General features: G+C 62.2%; 1 protein-coding gene across 1 annotated transcript; it reads left to right on the top strand.

Annotated features, from left to right (window-relative positions):
* Positions 1–18,477: 18,477 nt before the first annotated feature.
* Positions 18,478–19,570, top strand: FAM163B (family with sequence similarity 163 member B). The gene is made up of 2 exons (XM_047093861.1): positions 18,478–18,570; positions 19,109–19,570. The coding sequence occupies exons 1-2, from the start codon at positions 18,478–18,480 to the stop codon at positions 19,505–19,507; spliced, it is 492 nt and encodes a 163-aa protein (XP_046949817.1). The 3' UTR covers positions 19,508–19,570.
* Positions 19,571–22,651: the final 3,081 nt, after the last annotated feature.

Here is a 22,651-nt window from a genome sequence, read left to right as displayed (position 1 = left end):
CCCGGCTCAGTGTGAACCCATTTACAAAATTAAAAATATAGGCAACTTTAATTTTACCTTCATGGAACTTCCCACATGAGAGTTCCCTCTAATTACTAAACAGATTTCTGCTTCAAAAGGACAGTTTTTGTTTTGCCATGCAGCGTCCTGAATAATCACTTTTGTGGTAGGTTTTATTGCCGCTGGGCTGTCTTGTTTTTCCGCGTCCGCCCTTTTCTCTCTGGGATCATCCCCACTGTTGAACGTGAGACCCGAGGGCAAGAGGGAGGCGTGGGAGCGAACGGGTAGGGGTCCAGCATGGCTGCAGAATCTGTGGGATGCTCTGAGCGGGCACAAGGGTTAGGACCCCGCGACTGCCCAGCCGCCGGCGCAGGCTCCTCCGGGCTGGTGAGCCCTCTCTGTGCCCTACGTTCCTGGTCCACAGAAATCAGATAGCTGTGCCCCTCTCGCAGGGTGGTGGTGAGGGTTCTTCACCCCCGTGTAAGACCCCGGATGCCCGGTAGGGGCACGACAGAGGGGGCCTGGTGCTAGATTCTGGGGTCTCTGAGGGCCTGTTGAGTAGCACCTGTGATGGAACTTGGGTTCCCGGTCGTCTGTGCAGCTGGGGGTCGGAACCCTGCTTCGATCCCGTCCCAGCTGAAGACAGAGCACGGACCCCGGCTGCAGCCTAGAAGGCCCTGCCTGCCACAGACCCTGCGAAGCCCCCGACCTCCTCACTGGCCTGTCCGCCCCCACTGGGCTCCCGCATGGTGGCTTACTTCCCGTTCTGGAACATGCCCAGAACCTTCCTTCTGGGGGGGAGGGAGGGCAGTCCCGCCTACTCCCCCCTCTGCCTGAAGAGCAGATCTCATTGGCCACGGTGTGCCTCAGGAACGTGTCCCTGACCCCACGTCACCTCCCGGGAGGTTCAGCCCCATGACACGCCCTTGGGCCCACTGTGACACTGGCCCTTTGGGTCCTCCTGACTGGTCTCCGTCAGCACACAGGCTGGGGGGCCCCCTTGAGGAGCGCACCTGTGGATGCCGTCCACCAGTGTGCCCAGAACCAGGCACAGTGCCGGGCACATGGATGGGAGCACTTGGCAGACATTTACCGGACGGCTGGGAGCTTTTGTGCCATTGTGACGCCCCCACCTTGCCTGCCAGGGGCCGCCGTGGCTTCTCCCTGACCTCCCCCCGGACTGAGACACCCCATGTTTAGAGCCACAAATGACATCTGTTTCCCCATCAGCGTCTCCCCTCCAAACACTCAGAACCTCCTCCGGGAGGAAGACTCAGAACGTTCCAGAAACGGGAAGTAAGCCAGCGTGGCCAGAGTGCAGCCAGTTGCGAAGCAGTTTGGGAGGTGAACAGGGTCTGCTCCGTGCGGCACCTGCCGTTTTCCAGCTGCAGGAATTTTCAGCGTCGGGCGAGGTGATTCCAGGGCTGGTGGGTCACCCAGGCCAGGCCTCAGCTCCCGGCCAGGCCTCCGGGTTTTTAAAAATCATTCAATCTGCAAGACGGGCCCTTTCAACAACACGCCTACACTCACTTAAAAATGGCTGAGCCCAATTTTCTTAAAAAGGAAAGTTGATGTGAAACAAACCGCTTCGGGCAGGGTCTTTGCTGAAGCCTGGGCCACCAAGGACTGCTCAGGGCGGCAGAATTGTCCCCAGAAGTTGACAACGGAGTCACGGCGGCGGCCGAGCTGGCAGAGCCTTGCGGAGACCAGAGGTGCCAGACGGGACCAGGGCGAGCTTGTGCCCGTGCCCCGGGGCACTTGAGCCCGTGAAACTATGTCAGAGGAACCAAGAAATGGGTGGGGGTGGGGGTGGGGGTGGGGGTGGGGCCGGCCAGGTTGAGAGCCGCCGTTTGTTGAGGCCTCTGCCCCCAGGATCCGTCCGTGCGCCCAGGCAGGTGGGGCCGCCTCGGGCTCCCTGAGGCTTGTACTTGGAGAGAACTTGGGGTGACCCCCGGGGAGAAGCCAACCCTGGAATGTGGCCCGGAGCCGAGGGGGTCCCACCCTCCCCCATCCCCTAACGGTGTGTATCCCACCGCGCAGGCTGTCTTGGATGAACTGTGATTTCAAGGGGGAAAGTCCCTTTGTTCCTTGAGCCGGTGATTAGACCGGGTAACGTCCAAAGTCCCTTCCCGGTGTGCGGGGAGAAGCGGGGGACTCTTGTTCAGATATTCTGATTCTCTGAGACTCTGAGCCGCGTGGCTCCAAGTCCCCGGGAGCCCACCATTCTACCACCTTGTCTGGACCCTCCTCCCAGGCTCCAGTAGTGCCCTGGCCGTCCGCCCCGTCGTCCTGCCCTCTGGTTCCCCACCCAGCTCCAGACCCTGCCTGGAGCCCCAGCGCAGAAGGTGGGCCTGTCTCACATGAGCTGCACTGACCTTAGACCAAGGCAGGGATCCAGGGGGGCTCCCTGGTAGGTGCCACGTCCCCTGGGGGCATCTGAACTCCAAGGGGAGTGCCCAGACGGATGGTGGCAGCTCACCGCCCAACCTCTCCCCCCCCAGCTGCTGGACCGTCCAGCCAGTCCCTCTGGAACCTCCAGGTTGCTCAACTCACCTTTGCCTGGACTCACCTGCTGTTCCTTCACCATCAGCACCACATACACAGGCACACAGGCAGATATAAATGCACATGCCACATACGTGTGTACACGCGCACACAGGCACACAGGCAGATATAAATGCACATGCCACATACGTGTGTACACGCGCACACAGGCACACAGGCAGATATAAATGCACATGCCACATACGTGTGTACACGCGCACACAGGCACACAGGCAGATATAAATGCACATGCCACATACGTGTGTACACGCGCACACAGACACACATGTGGATATAAATACGCACGCTGCATACACTTAGACATACGTATACGGGTGCATATACATGCATATACATGCACATGGTGTGTACACACACATATACATACATGTAGATGCACACACACAAGTTCATTAAGAAATAGCAGAGGGGCGCCTGGGTGGCTCAGTCGGTTGGGCGGTCGACTTCAGCTCAGGTCACGATCTCGTGGTCCGTGGGTTCGAGCCCCACGTCGGGCTCTGTGCTGACAGCTCAGAGCCCGGAGCCCGCTTCGGATTCTGTGTCTCCCTCTCTCTCTGACCCTCACCCGTTCATGCTCTGTCTCTCTCTGTCTCAAAAACAAATAAACGTTAAAAAATTTTTAAAAAAAAAGAACTAGCAGAGAACTGCAGTTTAGGACACGCGAGCTCCGGAAAAACCCTAAGTTTCCCTAATTCGATTCTTTGCTATTCCCAAATAAACCCACTTTGCTGGTGAAATAACTGGCTATTTTATTTTTAAGGTTAGCAACACACGCACACACGTACAACACACACACATATACACACAGACACGCACACCTGTGCATAGACACACGCATGCCTACACAAACACATGCACATGCATACACACAAACACATGGGCGTGCACATGCACGCGCGTACGCGCACACACATGGGCGTGCCCATGTGCGCGCGCACACACACCTGGACACGCACATGCACGCACGTGCGCACAAACATGGGCGCGTGCACATGCACGCGTGTACGCACAAACATATGGGCGCACACATGCACGTGCATATGCACACACACTTGGACACACATGCACGTGTGTACGCACAAACACATGGGCGCGTGCGCACAAACACATGGGCAAGCGCGCATGCACGCCCGTACGCACAAACACATGGGCGCGCGCACATGCACGCACGTACGCACAGACACATGGGCGCACACATGCACGCGCATACACATAAACATGTCGTGCACGCACATGCACACACACAGCTCTGGGGTGAGGAGGTACTGCCTGGATTCGTTAGGGCACGGCTGGCACCAGCCCCACCGGCTGCTCTGGGCCATCCTGGCCAGGGCGGGAATTGCAGGCCGCCGGTGCGTGCAGGTAGCCTGAGGCCGTGACACGGGAAGGAGTCCTGGGTTGGACAGGTCAGGCAGCAGCCCAGTGGGTCCCTTCTCCGACCTGCTTTCCTGGCTGACCTCGGTGCCCACCTGTGAATGAGCGTGAGGACTCTTGTCTTCCTCACTCACGGGGCCGCTCTCTGGGGAGACGCCGTCTGTACCTGAAAACTCAGACTGCAGGGAGCCGTCAGGATACAAGTGGTCTATTCTGAGTCGCCACTGAAACGGGTCCCCGGGGGCGCAGGGAGACAGCTGACATTTCTTGCGCACTTCCTCCCTCCCTCCCTCCCTCCCTCCGTCCCTCCCTCCAGTCCGGCGGCCAGGCGCCGGGGCCCCGGGCAGAAACTGTCCAAGTGCCCCAATCTGTTGGGTTAAGGAGAGCCCACCTCCTTACCTCCCCGCACGCAGCTTACAGCTGTAGCCATGGAAACTGCTGTAACCTTGTGAACAGCTAAAACATATGTATATATTTGGTTTGTTGTTTTTTTAAAACATCAAGCAGATTTCTTTTTTGCTTTTTACACTCCTGTGGGGATGGGCGAGGTCAAGACAAGGCACAAGGCGGTCATAACACAAGGCGCCCCGCACCTCCCACCCCCTGAGCTCACTCTGCAGGGCTCGGGTCCAGGAAGTTGGGGTCCCCCGTGGGGAGAGCCCCCGAAGGGCCGCTGCTCCCTCCACCTGGGCCTCCCCCAAAACGAGCCAGATTCCACCCAACTCCCATAGAACAGAGTCCTTCCCACACGATTCCCCAACGCGTGCACAGATGGGGCCGCTGGAGACCCAAACCCGATGAGAAGAATCTTCCAGCAATAGAGCCAAGCAGCGTGCCCTGGCGGGGAGCCAAGCTGTGATCCTGCCCTCCAGGACCCTGTCGTCGAGAAGAGGAGACGATACTAATGCCACTCTCGTGTTAATTTCGGAAAGAGTTTTGCTGGATAGAAAATTCTAGGTTGGTGTTCCCCCTACTGTAAACCCGCCGCCAGCTGTCTCCTGGCATTCACCGTTTCCACCGCAGTCTGTGCGTGCCTCCGTTGTTCCTCACGTGCCTTTTCCTCTGTCTTCGATGTTCACCGTATCGCTGGTTTTGGACGATTTTATTAGAACGTTCTTCGGCGCGGCTTCCCTCATGTTTCTTGGGTTTCCGGTTGGTGGAGGGCCTGGGATCCAAGTTTCCACCAACATTTCTTCTCATGAGTCACCTCTCTGCGCCCGCTTTCCTTTGGGGGCTCCGATCCTCCCCCCGGAGCCCCGCTTCCTCCGTCGGGGGTTTGTCTCTTTGCTCTTTCATTGGCTGTTTCTACCTGGGCCCCCAAGCCCCCTTCTCCTGCAGCATCGACTCTGATGTCACTCCCGCGTGGCGTATTTCTCACCTGAGAAATCGCTAACCTCTAGAAATTCGGTTCGGTTCTCTCTAACGTCGTCTATGTTTCTGCTTCCCGTGCCCAGTTTCTCCTCCCGCGTTCTGACCACGGGGCGACAGCTGTCGTAACGCTTTCGATGTCCTCACCTCCTAATTCTGTCATCTGTGCCGTTTCTGGGTTAGTTTCGATGGCCTGACTCCTCTCCCCGTTATGGATCGTATCGTTGGCTGCTTGGCAGGCCAGGTAACGTCCCAGCTGGTTGGGAGCCACCCCCCTGTGCGGACTCGTGAGCTTTGTTCCGGGCTGTGGCTGTTACTTGGAAACGCTTCGATTCATTCAGCTCCAGCTTTTGGGCCTGTCGGGCAGGACCGGAGCAGCACCCAGTCCCAGCCGTTCTGAGCTCTGTGGCCAGTGCTCCGGGAGCTACGACAGGTGGGAGCAGGGCCTCCCCCTGGACCCGCGGGAGCGCCGAGCAGCGTTCTCTAGAATCCTTTCCGATGGTTCTCTCTCAACCCAGGTAGACTTGACGTACATCCAAAGGTGAGGGATGACGAATCTAGAAGGCATTTCAGGAGGGAGGGGGCATGAAATTGAAGCCGTGAGAAGACAAGCAGTAATGCTCCGTGAAGGCTGTTCGGATGCAGACGGACCCTGCTGTGCAGCCTGGTCTCTGCCGACCCTGTGCCGCTTCCTCCTGCCGCTCCTGTGCTCCTGCTCCTGGAGCCCAGCTTGCTCTGCCTGCCCCCGGGCCTTTGCACTTGCTGTTTCAAAGGCGGAGAGACCCAGAGCAGAAACCAGGATGCAGTAGGAGCTTAATAAATATCTGCAGCTGAATTGTTGATAAATGATCGACGCCAAGCACAGAGTAGGGACAGGGAAGGCCACTAGATCCCAGAAGGGGGAGCTGTGTCCATGGCAGGAAGGGCTTACTCAGGGAGCCTGCTGACCAACAGCCAGGGGTTTCAATAAGCAGAACTGGAAGGGAGTTCAAGGCGCGTGGAATGGCACCAGCAAAGGCTCAGAGGCAAGGCCGTGCATTTTGTGGTCAGGAGGCCCAGGGAACAAACCTCTCAGCCAGACTGACTTAAGGAGCATGGCGGCAATAGAAAATGCAGAGCTGAGGAAGAAAATCAGAGCCCAGCTCGGAGGGCCAGGGACACGCAGATGTTTGGGGCCTAGACCGGGAGAGTCACGCTCAGGCCTGAGTTCCAGGGGGATTCTTGGCTGTAGTGGGGGAGGGGGAGGGGGCGTCTGCAAAGGCGAACCATGGCTCCGAACGCGCAGACAGGAGACACGGGTAGGAAAGCGAACACGGGGCAGTCTCCGTGCAGGGGCTCGCGTTGTTAAAAAATAGTCAAAACGACACCTGTTGGCATACTCTTAGAAATGCCCCCCGGCCCCCACCTCGCCCCCGAGGTCCCCACTTATCTCTTTGGAAGCTCTCACTGAGCACCCTGGGCTGGGAGCCGAGATGGGCCGGGCCCCAGAGCCCACAGCCCAAGAGGAGAGAAGTCACGGGCTTCTGGACAGAAATTCAAAGGAGAGGAGGTCAATGAGGGCTCCGTGGAGGCCACCAGCAACTCCAGACCACGGGCAGCATTTAAGGCTCTGGGTCAAGGGTGCACGTCTGGCCTGCCCGACAGCCCAGCTTCCTGAGGGCCAGGAGAGGCAGGGATGGCGACCCCCACTCACTTCTGTGTCCTCGGTACAGCAGGCTGCCCGCGCTCACGGTGCTTAGGGCAAGGAGGAGAGAGGAAGGGGAGGAAGGAGGGAGGGGGAGAGGAAGGAGGAGGGAGGGGAGCTGGAGACAGGCGTTAACATCCTGTTTTAAAGGTGAGGGGACCGGGGCCCGTGGCCACCCTGACCGTAGGGAGGAGAGTTTGGATTCACCCCCAAGTCTTCCTGACTCCTAGGCTGAGCAGGGCTGGGAGGGAAAGACCAGCGCCGACCGGCATGAGCCCAGGCTTCCTGGAGGAGGAGGCATCAGAGCCGGGCCTCGGGCGGCGGGAATCCGTCAGGGGCTGCGGTGAGGGTCCCGTGGGAGAACAGATGTCATCGGCCATGGTGGCTCCAATGACGTGACGGAGGCGGCCGATTCGAGGCCGCTGAGCTCCTCGGGAGCTAACGGGCAGGACTGGAGGGACATCGGCTGCAAGGAGGGAAACAGCTGACGTGGGCGCCTCGTCTGGACGGCGGAGCGGGGCCTCGCCGCCGCGGGGTATCTGCCCCTGCTCTCTGCACTTGGGCAAGTCACATCCCTGCCAAGTGGAGACACCCACCTGGGGGTCCTGGGCCAGTGGGGGCATCCGAGCGTGGCGCGGATGGCTGAGTACCGCCCCCCACCCCCTCCCCAGGCCCCGGGGGCGGGATCTAGCACACAACGGGCTGTCAGTGATGGGCTGTGTGCTTGTCCCATCCTGTGAGATGCCAGAGGCAGCCAGCATTTCTGAAAAAGCCCCCCGACCCCTCACCGGGCCCCCAGTTCTGCCCCTCACTGGCCGTGTGCCCTTGGGCAGGTCACATCACCTCCGCCAGCCCCGGTTTTCTCATCTGTGAAACGGGTTAATAATTCCAACCCCGAAGATGATGATCAGGCCTAAACGGGGTGATGCGTGCATTCTCCCCAAGCACCACGAATGCGGGCATCGCCACCGCCCCGCTTCCACAGGTGCGTAAACCGAGGCTCTCCAGGAGCAGTGGGCTTTCCCCGTGGCACACCACCGGAGCAAGAAGGAGCAGAAGCAAACGTGGTCAGGGTCTCCTCAGTCTCCCTCCTTCCCTTGCCCTTTCCAGTGAGCCCCTCGACAGCTGGCTTGGTCTTCTTCCCCCAAACTCATCTACGGCTCCAAAGTCTCCCCTCTCCCTTCCCTCCCCACGTGCTCAGCTCCCAAGGGCTCTGCCTTGGCAGGTGATTTAAGCCACAGGCACGTATAGAGCTCTTGTTGCGTTCCAGGGCCCGTGCATCAAGGTGAGGCTGTGCTGTAGCCCTCGTGGGGCTCGCAGTCGATTGGGAAGGCCGGCGAGAAGGCAGCACGCAGTGACGCTGCAGGGTATGGAGGACACGGGCCAGGCCCACGGAAGAGGGAGCAAAGGCTCCCTGCAGGGGGCAGGACCTGGGACCCGTCCCAAAGGACCAGAAGGACTTGGCCACCTGAGAGGCAGCAGGCAGCGGTCCCAGGGGCATCCTGAGTCTAGGGACCGCGGGACAAGGACAGACCTGAGACCAGCATCCGCATCACGGCTCAGTACCCATCCTGCAGCAGACGTGGGTGGTCGGTGCTGGTCCGGTGGAGTGTGGACTCTATTCAGAGGACCTGGGAGGCGTGTGGTCCAGACTTGCCCTGGAGGCGGGGGGGGGGCAGGGGGGCATCATTCAGGACAGTCGTTCCCCAGAGGTGGCCCCTGTCCCAGGAGCATCAGTGTACCCCAGAAACTCCCAAGGGGAGCCCAGTGGTCCAGAGCCCCCCGCCAGGAACGCTGACGCAGCCCAGGTGAGGACTGGCACTTGGTGGGGAGCCGGCCTGGCCCAGGCCGAGGTGTGGGGCGCACAAAGCACGGGGTCGCTGTCCCTGCACACACAGGCGGACAGTGCCAGGGTGGAGTGGTGCACACTGGGAGCCCCGTGCTAATCGGATGCAAAGCTTTGTGGAGCGATGGGGGGGGGGGCGGAGGGGGCGGGGAGAAGCAGAGCAGGGAGACCCCCCTGGGGAACCCTGAATCCCCTGGGACGGGGGACCCCTGCTGAGCATCCCTGAGCCCTGTTTGCTCCGCTCTGCCGGGCCGAGACGACGAGGGGTCTACTGAATGTCTTTAGGGCTTCATCAAGCTCGAGGTGCTGAGCCAGGGCGACGGCAGAGGCCTGGCGTCAGATCTCCACTGTGCTTCCTCCTCGCGTCCAGGCCTGGACGCACCACCGTCTCCGGGCCTCAGCTCCCCTGTCTCTGCATGAAGACACTCACGGGGCCCGGGCTGAGTGTACCCATGAGGTTAAGTGACATGTCAAGGGCACAGCCTTCGGCTCAGCGCGGGGACACAGTCGGTGTTTAATAAACGGAAACTCCCGTGGTGCCAGCTGCACTCAGTTCTTGGAAGAGGAAGCTGAAAATAAAAATAAAAGATTGAAGTCAAGCAACAGAAAGGGTTTTGCAGACCCAACGTCTACACATTGTTACTTTTAAGGGAGAGAAGAGGCCAGCGCGGACCAAGGTTGAGCTGCGCCCCCCCCCCCATTTCCTGACACGGATTGGGACACCCCAGCCTCACAGAGCTCTCGAAGGTGCACCTCGCCTGCCTTTCACCCGATGGGGACCCCGCACGGGCCTGGCCCGCGACTCTGTGCCTGCCGCACCCTCCCCCGCTTGCCCAGGACACCCTGGGGGGCAGGCAGGCGCGGAAGGTGAAAGCCACAGTGGCAAAGCCCCGTCCCAAGCTCTGGGCCTGTTCAGTGGGGGCTCGCCAATTAGACCCCAGTTCATTTCAGATCCCCCCCACCAGGTTTGAGAGCTCCTTCTGTGTCCTTGCACTATGCTGACCCCTAGCGACAGGAGGGCCACAAAACGTGGTGAACCAGGTTCCTACCTTCATGGGGCTTATCGTCCGTCAGTCCAGTGGGCAAGGAGGAGAGAGCACCCCTGTCCCTGCCCCCCTTCTTTAGGCAAGCCATGTAGGGGGGAGCCAGGAGAAGGGGGGGAAGACGAGACACCAGCTTTGGGGTGGCACACCCAAGTTCACCCCCAGCTCCCTCACCCCGGACCATGTGACCTCCTGGGCAGCCCTCTGGCTCCATTTCCTTGTCTGTAAAATGGGGTGATGATAGCTGCTCAGACTCTCCTAGGGATTAGAGATGTTGGTGGAGACTGTCACCCCCTGCCAGGCACAGGGGGTGCTCAGGACAGGACAGTGTGCTTATTACTAATGTGAGGTACCGGGGAGCCACCCAGGGTGTTTGAGGGAGGCAGTGACCTGTCCAGACTTAGGTTCAGGAGCCCCAGTGGGGCGGTATGGGCGGGAGGGCAGGGTAAGAACCTCTGGGCAGCCTCTTTGCTAAAGGGCGGATTTCTCTGCCGCGTTGGAGTCGCACGGGTGTGAACTGTCCTCACGGACACACGTACATCTTTCAGACAGATCACAGGACGTCAGACAGGAGAGGTCTGGGGGCTGCTGGGGCCCCAGGGCCAGACACTGCTGAGCTCAACAACATCAGACACGGGGTGCCTCGCCTCTCCCCTCCCCCACCGCCCCCACCACCTTGGGGCCCGAGGGGGCAGGTCAGGGTCGCTGGCCTGTGCTCAGCCCTCATCCTGTGGCAGGCATCCAGGGTCACCCTGGGTAGGTCTCCTTGTCTGGAGGGCACAGCCACCCATCTGCACAGACAGGGCACGGCCACACGCTCCCAGCCCTCCACACCACCAAGCCTGGTCCCCATGGAGCTGGGGGATCCGGCCTCATTTGACCGCATGCCTCAGCGCACCCCGACTGGCCACTCCTCTGGAAGCAGGACGGTGTGCTGAGGCGGGGCCTCCGGGACCAACCACAAGAGTGACAGTGTGGTAGCCTGCCTCGTAGGTGCCCCCTGGCCTGGCCCGATGTGCTGCCCACTGTCCCCGAAGGGCCGGGGGGACCCCAGGTGACCCTGGCATGGCTCTGTGGCAGAGGGAAGGAAGGGCTACCTCCCGTGGCTCTCTGCCTTCCCAGAGGTGCCTGAGGCAGGGGACAGCAAGTGCCTGGGGACCGTGCCCGAGGGGGCAGGAAGGCCACCCAGCTGGGGGTGCCCTCTTTCCCCAGGCAGTGGGGATGCCGAGCCCCCTGGCCAGTCCAGGTCGGGCGAGGCAGCTCCCTCCAGTTTCCTGGCCGTGGCCCAGGCCCCCCAGCCCCCCAGGGCCCAGGGTCTGCCCTGAATCCTCTCCCTGTAGTCTACGGCCTCGGCTCTGCAGCCGGGAGGGGGCACAAAGACAAGGTGTCCGTCTGATGGACTTTTCTGCTGGCTCGGTGCGTTGTTTTCCTCTTCCGGCCTCGGTTTACCCCTAGGCTGTGTGGGTGGGGGGATCTTGCAAAGAAATGCATCTGCTCCCTGCATCCCCCACGGCCTGGGGCGTGCGGGTGGGGCAGCCACCCGGGGGGAGCCGTGGGGCCAAATGAGAGGGACACACCGCCCCCCTTCTCACGGGCGCTCCCGGCTCTGCTGGGTCCGTCCTGGAAATTTCGATTCATTCTTCAAGAGCTCACCGTCCCTGTGAGCATCGAGTGTCTGTTGTGAGCATCGGGCTGGGCTGGGCTGGGCGGTGGGAACAGAGCGGGGAACCACCTGCTCTCACAGCGCTGGCCCCAGCCAGTGGGGACGGGGTGGGGGTCTTCAGCGGGGGTCTGGGGAGAACTGCTACAAGTCTATGAGCCCCCGAGAGAGCCGGCAAAATAGCGCGGGCCTTGTGCTCGTCCCCGCGGTCCCTCACGGAGCCCAGGCCGCGAAGCAGGCCAGCCCAGGGCATCCCCGGCTTCCTGAACACCAGGCCCCCTGCCACGGGCGCGCTCCGGCCCCGGCCTGCCCTGCCGGTGGGCGCGGGTCTGGCTCGCGGGGGGCCCCACACCAGGTGGGCCTGCATTTCTGAGGAGCTTGGAGAGGAGATCTCCAGGCGCCGCCGGGAACTGCCCGTCCAGGCCGCCAGCCCAGCCCAGCCCAGCCCAGCCGGGCTCTGGAGAATATCTCTGAGACCAGCCACAGTGCTGCCGAGCACTTCCCCGTCTATTTATTACCAAACACAGGAATCTGGGAGCCCGCGGAGCGTGAAATTAGGAACAAATGTGGAGGAGGTCTAGACAGGAACTGCGCGGACGCTCTCGCTCGCGGACCACGGGGCCCTCGGGCTTCCAGGTAGCAGGAGCGCTTTTGTAACCAGACAGATGTGTTTGTGGAGGAAAAGGCGTGCCGGCTCTCCGTAAGCCCTTGCCGAGACGGCGGGATGGGGAAAGGCCCGCGGGGCGGCAGGAGCCTAAGCCCGGCTCCCCCAGCCTCAGTCTCCCCATCCGGAAGTGAGCGGCACCATCAACGCTCGGTCGCGAGGGCTGCTTACTAAACGAGCGGATTCCAGGGCCCCCGTGCCGATCCGCCGAGGCCGTGCTTGCCAGGCGCCCCTGCATCCTGGTGCCCGGCGGGTTTGGAAGTCACTGGTCGAGACGAGCCAGAGGCCCGGCCGGCGTGCAAGGACGCAGGGCTTGGCTTCTCCTCGGCGCCCCCAGGAGCACCGGGCACCTCAGGTGAACGCGGCGGACAGAGGCCTTCCTTTGGCACAGCCCGGTGCCCTGTGCCGCGCGGGGCTCGAGGGGAGCAGGGACGTGGAAGCGTCTGAAGCCAAGCGCAGGACGTGCCGTCCAGATGGCAGGCACGCGGGGTCTTGTGCCGGGGGAGGGGGCTCCGTGGGGGGGAGGCAGGTGGAGGGCTGGCGTCTGGCTCTGAGGCCAGGTGTTTCCTGCGCCCCGCCCCCGCCACCACCCCCGGCAGGACACGCCCGGGGCTCGGGGCTCGTAAAGCAGCCGGCTCCCCAGGCCCGCCTGCTGTGCCCGCCGGAGGGGGGTGGCGCTCTCCACAGACTGGGAGTGGAGGTGGGGGTGCACAGACGGGCCGTCCCTCAGCCTGTCCCTGGAAAACTCCAGGGTGGGGACAGGGAAGTAAAGCCGTTTATAAAGCTTTAAAACCGTTTATGGTCCCAGGGGGCAGATTAACAATTCAGCGCGATCCTGGCCAAACCGTCTTGGCTGGCAGGGCGGCGAAGACTTCAGGGAGAGCCGAGGGGGGACCGCGTGTCAGAGGCCTCCTCCAGCCTGTCACTGGGCCTGCCGGCGCCTCTCTGCCTCCGGCCTTTGCTTTGCCGTCCCTCCTCCCACAGCCGCCCCCTCCTCTGCCAGCCCGGCCAGTCCATCCTCCCAGGAAGCCCCCGGTGGGCGTCTCGGTGTGGTGCCACCTGTGTGGAGCCCTGCCCCCCACTGGAATCCCCCATTGGTCTCTTGGGCACTCAGCACGGCCCTGCTCAGGACGCAAGTGTCCGGGGAGCGGCCACTGGGCCGGCCCGGCGTCCTCCGGGCCCCCAGAAAAGCATGCGTCCACGTGTGTGCGGCTCTCACCTCTCCCACCCTGGGCAGTGACGTCATGCCCATAATACAATGACAAGGAAACTGAGGCCCGAGAGAGGCCTCTGACCCAGGGTGACCGGCAAGTGTATGGCAGGACTTTCCTCGCTTGCCCCCCCCACCCCCAATCTTGGGCAGGACGAGGGCCCCTCAGGCTCATCACCATGGTGTCCGGTGGGGCAGAGTCCCCAGGCGCAGGAAGGACGTCTGAAAGGTGACAGTCCGGCTAGGACGGCAGGTGTGAGAATCGGAGAAACAGGCCTCTGGCTGCCGTTCTGCTGACTCACTGTGTGAGGTCATGGTTGGGTCCCGCCTGGCCCCACACTGTCCTCGGCCTCTCCGTTCCCACCCAACTGTACTAAATGGAGGAGTGGGGCATCCCAGCACTGGCATTTCGAGGTTAGAGAAGTGCAGGAAGGCTTCCTGGAGGAGGAGGAGGAGGAGGAGGAGGAGACATGCTCTGGGCCCGGCTGGCAGGGTAGAAGGGCATCCTGGGGGTGAGCACAGCCACGGCAGAGGGGTGGCAGGAGGGTGGGGCCGAAGGAGGCCATGTCGCTCTTAGGGGCTGTTCGGAGTTAACTATGGACTGATGTCAGGCCGGGGCCCCAGAAGAGCCACCAGCCGCGTGCGCGTCTGCTGGCCGGGCCTGGCCCCGGGTTCTGGCGCCCCGTCGCGGGTGTCGCTGCCCCTCGGCAGGCGCGTATCTGCAGAGCGAGGCTGAGACACTCCAGCTGGACGAGGCCCGGGTGTCGGAGCTGGGGCTGCTGACAGCCCCGGGCGCCTGGCCTGCACCGGCACCCGTCCCACCACACCACCAGGCTGACTGCCGCCGGAGGGGCCCCGACAGCCGGGCCGAGCAAGGGGCCTTCCGTATCTCAGACCTGGGAGAGAGGCCCCACGGCCACCACGGCCACTCCCCAGCACCCCCCGGGACCTGCCAGGGGAGCCCGAGCCAGACAGGGACCCAAATACTGACAGTAACAGCCGGAGCACGGCACCCCGGCCGGCCAGGGGGGACACTTGGTGCTGCTCTCTTGGCCGCGCAGAGGGGAAGACTGAGGCACGGACACACGGAGGCGTTTGAAGCCCCGTGCTAACTGAGGGCAGCGCCAGGCTGGCTCCAGGGGGTCTGCTGGGTGCTGGGGTGTTGGGGGCGCCGAACTGCCCAGCAGAGTCTAATCCCTGCACGCTCTCTCTCGAGCTAAGTTCTCCCACTGATGAAGTAGGAACACAATTACCGTCTGGGGTACAAAGAGCTGAAACCCCAGCAAAGGTGACATAGTCACAGAATGAGTCGCTCTGCAGATGCGGGGGGCGGTGGGGGGGGATGTAATGCCGCCAGTCAGGGTCTCAGGAGGGGTCCTGCCTGACAAGCACCAGCAGGACAGCGGCAACGCCCCTGGGCCTGGGAGGCCCCGGATCCCAGGTGGCCGGCAGTGGGGCAGGTATGGCTTCCGGCTGCAGGGGGACCCGTCTGCCAGAAGGGTGTGCGTGGACCAGCCCACCCTAACCCTCCTCCTTGTCCGCAGAGTCCCAGTGCCCGCTCTGCCTTCCCGTGGCACCACACATGTTAGGGGTCCATCCGGCCGCCTGGGGTCCGTCCGGCCGCCTGGGGTCTGTCCCGCCGCCTGGGGTCCGTCCCGCCGCCTGGGGTCCATCCGGCTGCCGCCTTCTGGCCGCGTCAGGTGAAGGCTGGGGTGAGCTGTGGTATCCCGTGAGCCCCACAGGAGGGAAGGGCGCGGGGGAGTGAGGCCAACATCTGCCTGCTTTGCTTTGCTTTGCCTCACCTCAGCGAAAAGCGTGAAACACATGTGGACGGCGGGCCTGGCCCCTGCCCAGCCCCACCCCCACCGCCAGCACACCCTGCTCCCTGGATCCGGCCCCAGGTCGGCCTGCACCCTGGTGGGGCCGGCAGGCCAGCTGGCCTCAGCCGCCCTGGGGGCCGAGGTGGGTGGGAGCCGCCTGGCAGGGCGCCCAGGAATGTGGGGGTCCCTGGGGCTCCTGCTTTGTCTGTCTGTGTGGCCTGTGCTGTGTCTTCCTGACTCGGGCCCCGCCTGCATCTGCCTGTCTGCACCTCTGTCTGAATTCGGAGCCGTCTGTGGGTCTGTGTCTCATCGGCGCATCACTTTGGGTCTGTACAGATCTGCCTTTCTGTCTGCCCGTCCGTCCGGAGTCTGGGTTCCCGTCCCAGCTTTGCCCCTGCCCACACTGCTGCCCTGGGGGTGAGCACAGCCAGGGCACAGGGGTGGCGGGGCCGAAGGAGGTCCCCCTTAGGGACTCTTCGGAGTTAACTGCGGACTGATGTCAGGCGCCACCAGCCGCGTGCACGTGCAGGGGTGCAGCCCCTCGCTCCCCACGTACCAACTGCTCAGATATTGAGTCTGAAAATCCCGTGTCAATTCTCACACGTTCCTGGAAGGGGGAAAAAACGGGCCCAGATTCCAGCAAGTCTTTGGCAAGGGTTATCAAAAACTTGAGAAACGTGCACACCGTAAAACCCTTCCTTGCACATTCCTGTCATCTCAAGGAGTGGGAAATAGTGCAAATACCTACCCATAGGATGTGCTGTGCAAGCGGGGCTTCCCCCACACTGCGGAGTGCGGTGCGGCTACGAAAAGGAGCCAGGTTCTGGAGGGGTCCCTGGGGACGTTCGGAGTGACCGGGGAGCATATTGTACACGTCGTGACAGACCGCTCGGTGAAGCAGGGGAAGGTACAGAAAGTCTATACAGAATGCCGTTTTAGCTTCAGAGAAGGGAGGAAGGGTCTATTTGCTTATATTTTTAGAAAGAGGCAGTGGGGAGCGCCTGGGTGGCCCCATCGGTTGAGGTCCAACTGGCTCAGGTCATGATCTCATGGCTCATGCGTTCAAGCCCCGTGTCGGGCCCTGTGCTGACGGCTCGGAGCCTGGAGCCTGCTTCGGATTCTGTGTCTCCCTCTCTCTCTGCCCCTCCCCAACTTGTGCTCTGTCTCTCTCTCGCTTTCAAACATAAATAAACATTAAAAAAAAAATGTAAAGCAAAATGCCATCAAGGATTAGTGGGGGTCCCATCAAAATAACACAGGAGCCATTGTGGAGGGACCTCCAACCCCACAGTCCCAATGGGATCATCTGAACATTAAAAAGTAGATGTGGACTGAACTACATTAAATATATAAAAGTCAGTGAGATCACAGTGATACTAGAAAACCACCACAAACCTCTTGGGGGTACCCCCCTCTTCTGAAAATTGATACAGAGCTGAGCACCTGTGCCTTTCCTCTGCACGCTGTATTTTAGGATAACTACGTAGGTACTAGGGAAAGTTCTTCAGAGAAGGACCAGGGCTAGTCAATGCAGAAGAGACCGTACTGCTTTGCAAAGCCACTCTTTGCGGCCCCCTAATTAAATAATGGATCTAGGACACAATCCCCGAGGGCTGGTAAGTCGATCAGGTGGAGGGCCAGTGGGGGAACTGACAGCAGCTGGACCCACCAGCCGTTGATCTCAACGTGGCGGCAGGCGGAACAGAGTCACAGCCCCCGACGGTGACGCGGTAGGAAGCCAGTTTAGAAGACAAAATAGCGCCAGAGTGTCCGAAGCCACTCGAGGAAACCCAGCCAGCTCTAGTACATGGAAAATTCTGTGAAGATAAACGACCCAGTTTCTTCTATAAACAACACCGGCGGGGTGCGTAGGGCGAGAGTGGAGGGAACAGAACTGTTCTAGAGTCAAAAGAGCCAAATGTAACTGGGTCCTGATTTGAACAAAGCAACTGTAAAAAGACATTTTGGAGCTGAGTGAAGAAAGCTGAACACAGACAGGGCGTTTATGGTTTTGTTGTTTTTTTTAAGTCTTCATCTGTCAGCTTTTGCACTGAAGGATTTATGAGTAAACTGACACGCTCCGGGATTTCCTTTAATACGCTCAATCGCCCCCCCCCACACACACACACACTGCCCCCCCTGCAAAAGAAAATGAGGGATGGCCAGTCGAGGCAGGGGTGCCCAAGCCAGCGACTACTGGCCTGTGGGAGATGATCGTCAGGCACGCGGGAACTTTGCAAGCCAGGTGTTAAACCCCTGAAACAGGCCGTCTCGAGGACGGACATCGCAAGAGCCTACGAGGCAGGATGCTTTTTTTCCAGAACCGGTTTCTCAGCGCCCGGACGGATGGAAAAGCTAACAGAAGTGCAGCTGGTGACACGTGCTCGTTCTCTCTGCCTTTGTGTGACATTTTCCACGATGAAGAGCTTACAAAGGGCCTGTCCCTCGGCCTAGAAATCCCCCTTCTAGGAACTTCTCCTGAACAAGTAATCGCAGCCGGCCGTGTTGCTCAAATGGCTCCCATCACTTAGCTGCAAAAACACTTACTAAAACATCCACTTAAAGTATTTTTTTTTAATGTAAACAACCTAAATATCAAAAAAAAAAAAAGGATTGGTTTTCAGTCGTGAAAGACGACAAAAGTTCTGTTGAGTATTTACCACCACTGAACCCGCACACTTAAAAACGGTCATGATGGTGAACTTCACGTTATGTGTGTTTTACCACCACTGGACGGGTTGCGTCAGACGACGGGACGTGGCTAGAAGCGATGTCGCGGAAGGAAATGTAATGATCTGGAAAAATAAGGACGATCTTGTTCGGTTACAAAACCATATGTTCAGCTTGACTGTGTTTGGGTGAATTTAGAAATGCGTGAGCTTGGGAGAGCCAGCCTGGAAGGGCGCCATTCCCTGAAAGCGTGCTACGCTCAGTGCCGAGACGTGTGCTCACGAAATCTTCACGGGAGCCCCGCGAGCCAGGCTGGGGCGTCCTGTTAGCATCGCCCTCTCCAGACGTGGGACGCAGGGCCCGGAGACGGAGGGGCAGGCCCGGCCTGCCCTGCACCGCGGCCCAGCCCCGGCCCCTGCCTCTTGCGCACATGCCCCGGGGGGTTCTATTTTCCCCTCTGGGCTAGTCTCCTCGACTTTCTAAACCAGAAGGGGTGGCTCTTGCAAGGAGGAAGCAGTGATGCGGGGAAACCTGGTGATGTGTGTTGCAGGCTGTTGATGGAGAAGGGGGCGGATGACAGCCGGGACCGTGGTCATCACTGGGGGCATCTTGGCGACTGTGATTCTGCTCTGTATCATCGCTGTTCTGTGCTACTGCCGGCTCCAGGTACCCCCGGCGGGGGGGGGGGGCGCCGAGGGAGGCGCGAGGAGGGCTGGGGCCCCGCAAGAGGGGAAGGGGCAGGTCCTGCTGGAGAAAGTGCCGAGCAGACCGCCCGGCCTGGGTCCCACCTGCCAGGGTTCACCCCTCCTCCCAGGGCTTCCCAAACCCCCCGCAGGGTGAGGCCGCGGAGGCTCAGGGAGGGGAAGGGACCTGGCCGACGGTGCACGCAGCTGCCATGCGGGGAGAGCAGCAGGAGTGAGCATCTGGGCCTGGCTTCCGGCCCTCGCTTCTGGCCCCCTGGGCTCTCCCTTCCCTACCCACACCGGACGGCCCTCCGAGTGCCCCCCAACCCCGAGAGCAGGCCCAGGTGCACAGCACAGCGCCCATCTTCAGGCTGCCTGGCCCTGTCGTGCCTCGGTTTCCCCGCCTGCACAGCTTGCCCGTGGCGACCGGCGGAGCGTCTGGCCGCATGCGTGTGTGCGTGCGTGCGTGCGTGCGCACGCGAGGGCGGGCGGGCCGCGGGTCACCAGCCCTCTGCCCGCAGTACTACTGCTGCAAGGAAGAGTCGGAGGAGGACGAGGAGGAGCCTGACTTCGCCGTGCACGCGAACCCGCCTCCGCTGCCCTGCGGCCGCAGCCTGGTGCTCACCAACGGGCCGGCGCTCTACCCGGCCGCCTCCACCTCCTTCAGCCAGAAGAGCCCGCAGGCCCGCACCCTCTGCCGCAGCTGCTCCCACTACGAGCCGCCCGCCTTCTTCCTGCAGGAGCCCGAGGACGAGGACGTGCGCAACGGCGGCGAGCGCGTGGCCTACCAGAGCGTCAGCCGGGAGGACGCCGAGCCGCCGCCGGGGGCCTTCGGGGGCCTGCAGGCGCTCAACCCCAACCGCCTCTCGGCCATGCGGGAGGCCTTCTCCCGGAGCCGCAGCATCAGCACCGACGTCTGAGCAGCCCCGCCCGCCCGACGGGCCCCCAGACCATGGTGGGGTCCCCGGGGCGCGTCAGCCTGGCCCCGGGCCGGGACCGGGGCCCCGCCCAGCCCTCCGCGCCTCCCTGTCCCCACGGGGGCCGGTCGGGGAGCTCCGCGGCTCGCTGCAGGGATAGGGCCCAGTGAGCACAAGGTGGCCGCCGGGGGGTAGGGGGTGCGGGGCCTGGGGCTCCCAGGCGGGCGGGCACAGGTGAGCTCCCAGGTGTCAGTCCGCAGGGCAAGGCAGGGCTCTGGGGCCTCGACGCCAGGCTCCTGACGCTGAAGCTGCCGTCCAGCAGAGCTGCAGGGGGCAAGTGGCCTCCACCTCAGCCCCAGCAACTTGGCCGTGGCTGGCTGTGAGGCCGGGCCTGACCCCACCCCGCGACACACACACACACACACACACACACAGCCCCGACCCGCCGCCCCCGAGCCTCAGCCGCGATGCCGCTGGCCCGGTAGCACAAGCCCTCCCTGGCTATTGAAGACCAAGTATTAAGTCCCAGAACGGCGGGGGGGGGGCCGGGGAGCATCCCCCCGTCCCCCCCCCCCCCACGCGCCCTCCCGCTCACACGCACATCCTTGGCTTCCGGTGCCAAGCCGCGGAGACGCTCTTTGGGCTGGCCTTCCTGCAGATGTCCCAGAAGTTTCAGGGGCAGCCAGGCCCTCGGGATTCACAGCCCCAACTGGCTTTTTGGTGAAAGAGGGAGGCACAGAGGGTAGAGGCGGCCACGGGCCAACCACCTGCTGTGGGAGCACCCGCACTGAAACAGGCACCCCGTTCCGAAGTCCAGGTGTGGTGGGGTGCACAGGGCGGGGAGCAGGACCTGACAGACCCGCTTTCCCCCCATGAGGCCTGCGACAGGCCCTCCCACCCGCTGGGCCTCAGCGTCCAGAGCCCTTCGAGCTCTGGTCCCAGGGGACACCGACCCGAACTCTCGCACCCGCCCCGTTTCTCAGGAGGATCTGGGAGCAGGGCCCCGGATCCTGCTCTCTCCACGTCCGACCACAACTGAGCCCACTCTCCTCCAGGCTCCCAGCAGGGCTGAGGTCTCCCTGGGAGCCCCTCTCTAGCTCCCTCCCTCTGCTGGGGAAGTGATGCTCAGTGGTCACCCCAGGGAAGTGACCAGGGGCACGGGGAACGCAGCTCCCCCACCGGCCAGGGGCGAGAGCTCCTCCTGCATGGCAGGGCCCCAGAGGCAGGGTAGCTGCTGTCTGCCGGGCTCCTCGGCGAAGCCACCTTCCTAAAAGACACAGCAGCCTTTGAGGGCCCCTGAGCCGAGGACAGCCCGAGCACCTGCCTCTTGCTGAATGCCCCAGGGTCGTCCGGACGTGAGCAGAGTTAGGGAGGGCTTACTGTTTCAGCTTTCTCTGTTACTTTCTCCTTCCGTTCACCTCCAGCCTCAGTTGGGACACGCTAATGAAATCCACCCCCAGCCTCCCTGCGGCCCAAGCTCTCCTCCTTTGTGGAACCCCATGAGTTTGTTTTGTGCATTTGCTTGGGGGGTGGGCTGGGGTGGGGGGCGAGCACCAGGAGGCGGCACTTCCTGTGGCTGTTCTGTTCCGGTTTCCTGTTTCCTTCCCTGGTCTCTGTTCTCTGTATAGATTCATAGATCCACTTAAAATGAGGTGAACACCCATCCCTGTGAGTTCATGCAGCTGCACTGTGGGGACCCGCGGGGAGCTGCGTGCTCCCCGAGAAAAGAGAAAGCCAATAAAACTCATCTCCAGCACCGCCACCGCCACCGCCTTCGGTCTGCCTGCAATTCCAAGCCAGCCCGAACCTCTGCCCGGGACTTTCCGGGAGGGGACCCCGTCCTGCCCGGTGCCGGGCAGGGTCCGCCTTTCCTCTCCCGTCTGGGGGCCTGGGTCTAGGCACACCACGTCTAGGGTGCCGTGTCCGTCTGCCAAGTCTGGGAGCCGCTGGCCTAAACTCTGAGCTCCTGGAGAGCGGGGTGGGGGTGACTGGCTGAGTCACCTGGGACCAGTGTCTGATGGCCTCTGGGCCCGTGTTGGCCATCAGCACGGGGGGGGGGGGGGGGGGGCGGGGGTGATAACGACGCCCGCTTCAGGGGCTCTTGGGAGGTTCGTGAAGCAGGGCCGATAGAGCACCGGAGGCAGAGCCTGGCACGCAGGAAGTGCCGAGTGTGGTCCGAAAGGAGGACCGGGGGCAAGGGTGACCACAGGGCACAGCAGCAGGGTGCATCGGGGAGGGCCCAGACCCCTGGATTACTGTGACTCACCTCTCCTGGGGCTGGGGACCTCACGCAAGCCCATCCCAGGGCCTCAGTGACCTTCATCACTGAGCAGCACCCTCAGTGCTGCCCTGAGCGCTGGGTGCTGTGCCCTGCTACCTGTCCCCGAAGAAGACGATCCCCGTGGCACCCTCAGCCCGTGGCAGTCTTGCTTCCCGAGCTGGGCGGACACCCTGGTCCTCCCCCCGCCCCCCCCCCCCCGCCCCCAGCGGAGGCCAGAGCAGGTTTCCAGCATCTTCCCCATCCCCACCCTCTCCCTGGAGACTCTGTACTGGCTGCTTCCCCTTCTTTCGTGCTGGAGAACCACTCCTGCTGCGGGACCAGCCTAAACACCACCTCCCCCAGGAAGCCCTCCAGTGGCCCTGCACGCCCCCACCCGAGTCCAGATTAACTAGCCCTTCTAGGAGGCTCAGGAACAGCAACGACGGATGATATTTCCTGAGCTCCCAATCTGGGGCCCAGCCCCGCCCCTGCCTCATTTCCTGTTTTCCCCCTACACATCTCAAGGCCAGCCTTTTCTCCCAAGGCTCAGGTCGTACAATTCCTCCAGCCCCCCAGCCCCCTCCCCAGGTTCCACTTCGGTCGGTAGGCGGGAGACCGGCTCGGTTCTGAGAACACATCCAGGTCCCGATGCCTCCTGACCCCCGTCACCCCTGCAGGCACCCCACCTCTGCTTCCCCGACCGGCCCCTCCTCAGGGAGGCACTGCCGCTCGGTCCTAGGCCCCGAGCCCAGTCCCAGGCCCAGGCCTCAGCCGGTCTTCCCGGACTCGAGCGCGGGCCAGCCTGGCTCCCGAAGCCCGACGGCCACCGCACACCTCCCGCCAGAGCCACTGGGAGCCCACGATGCCGCCATAAATACGACCACTTT

Source organism: Lynx rufus, unplaced genomic scaffold, assembly GCF_022079265.1.
Source record: "Lynx rufus isolate CCGP_SWC_20201006 ecotype Redwood Valley unplaced genomic scaffold, mLynRuf1.p SCAF_36, whole genome shotgun sequence".
Classification (NCBI taxonomy): Eukaryota; Metazoa; Chordata; class Mammalia; order Carnivora; family Felidae; genus Lynx; species Lynx rufus.
Note: the sequence above shows the minus strand (reverse complement) of the source record. Positions and strands in the feature narration are given on the sequence as shown.

Excerpts from the sequence above, each read along its gene's own strand:
- FAM163B (XM_047093861.1), top strand. The coding sequence starts at position 18,478 with ATGACAGCCGGGACCGTGGTCATCACTGGGGGCATCTTGGCGACTGTG. Across the intron at positions 18,571-19,108 it reads TGTGCTACTGCCGGCTCCAG|TACTACTGCTGCAAGGAAGA; the intron begins GTACCCCCGGCG and ends CTCTGCCCGCAG.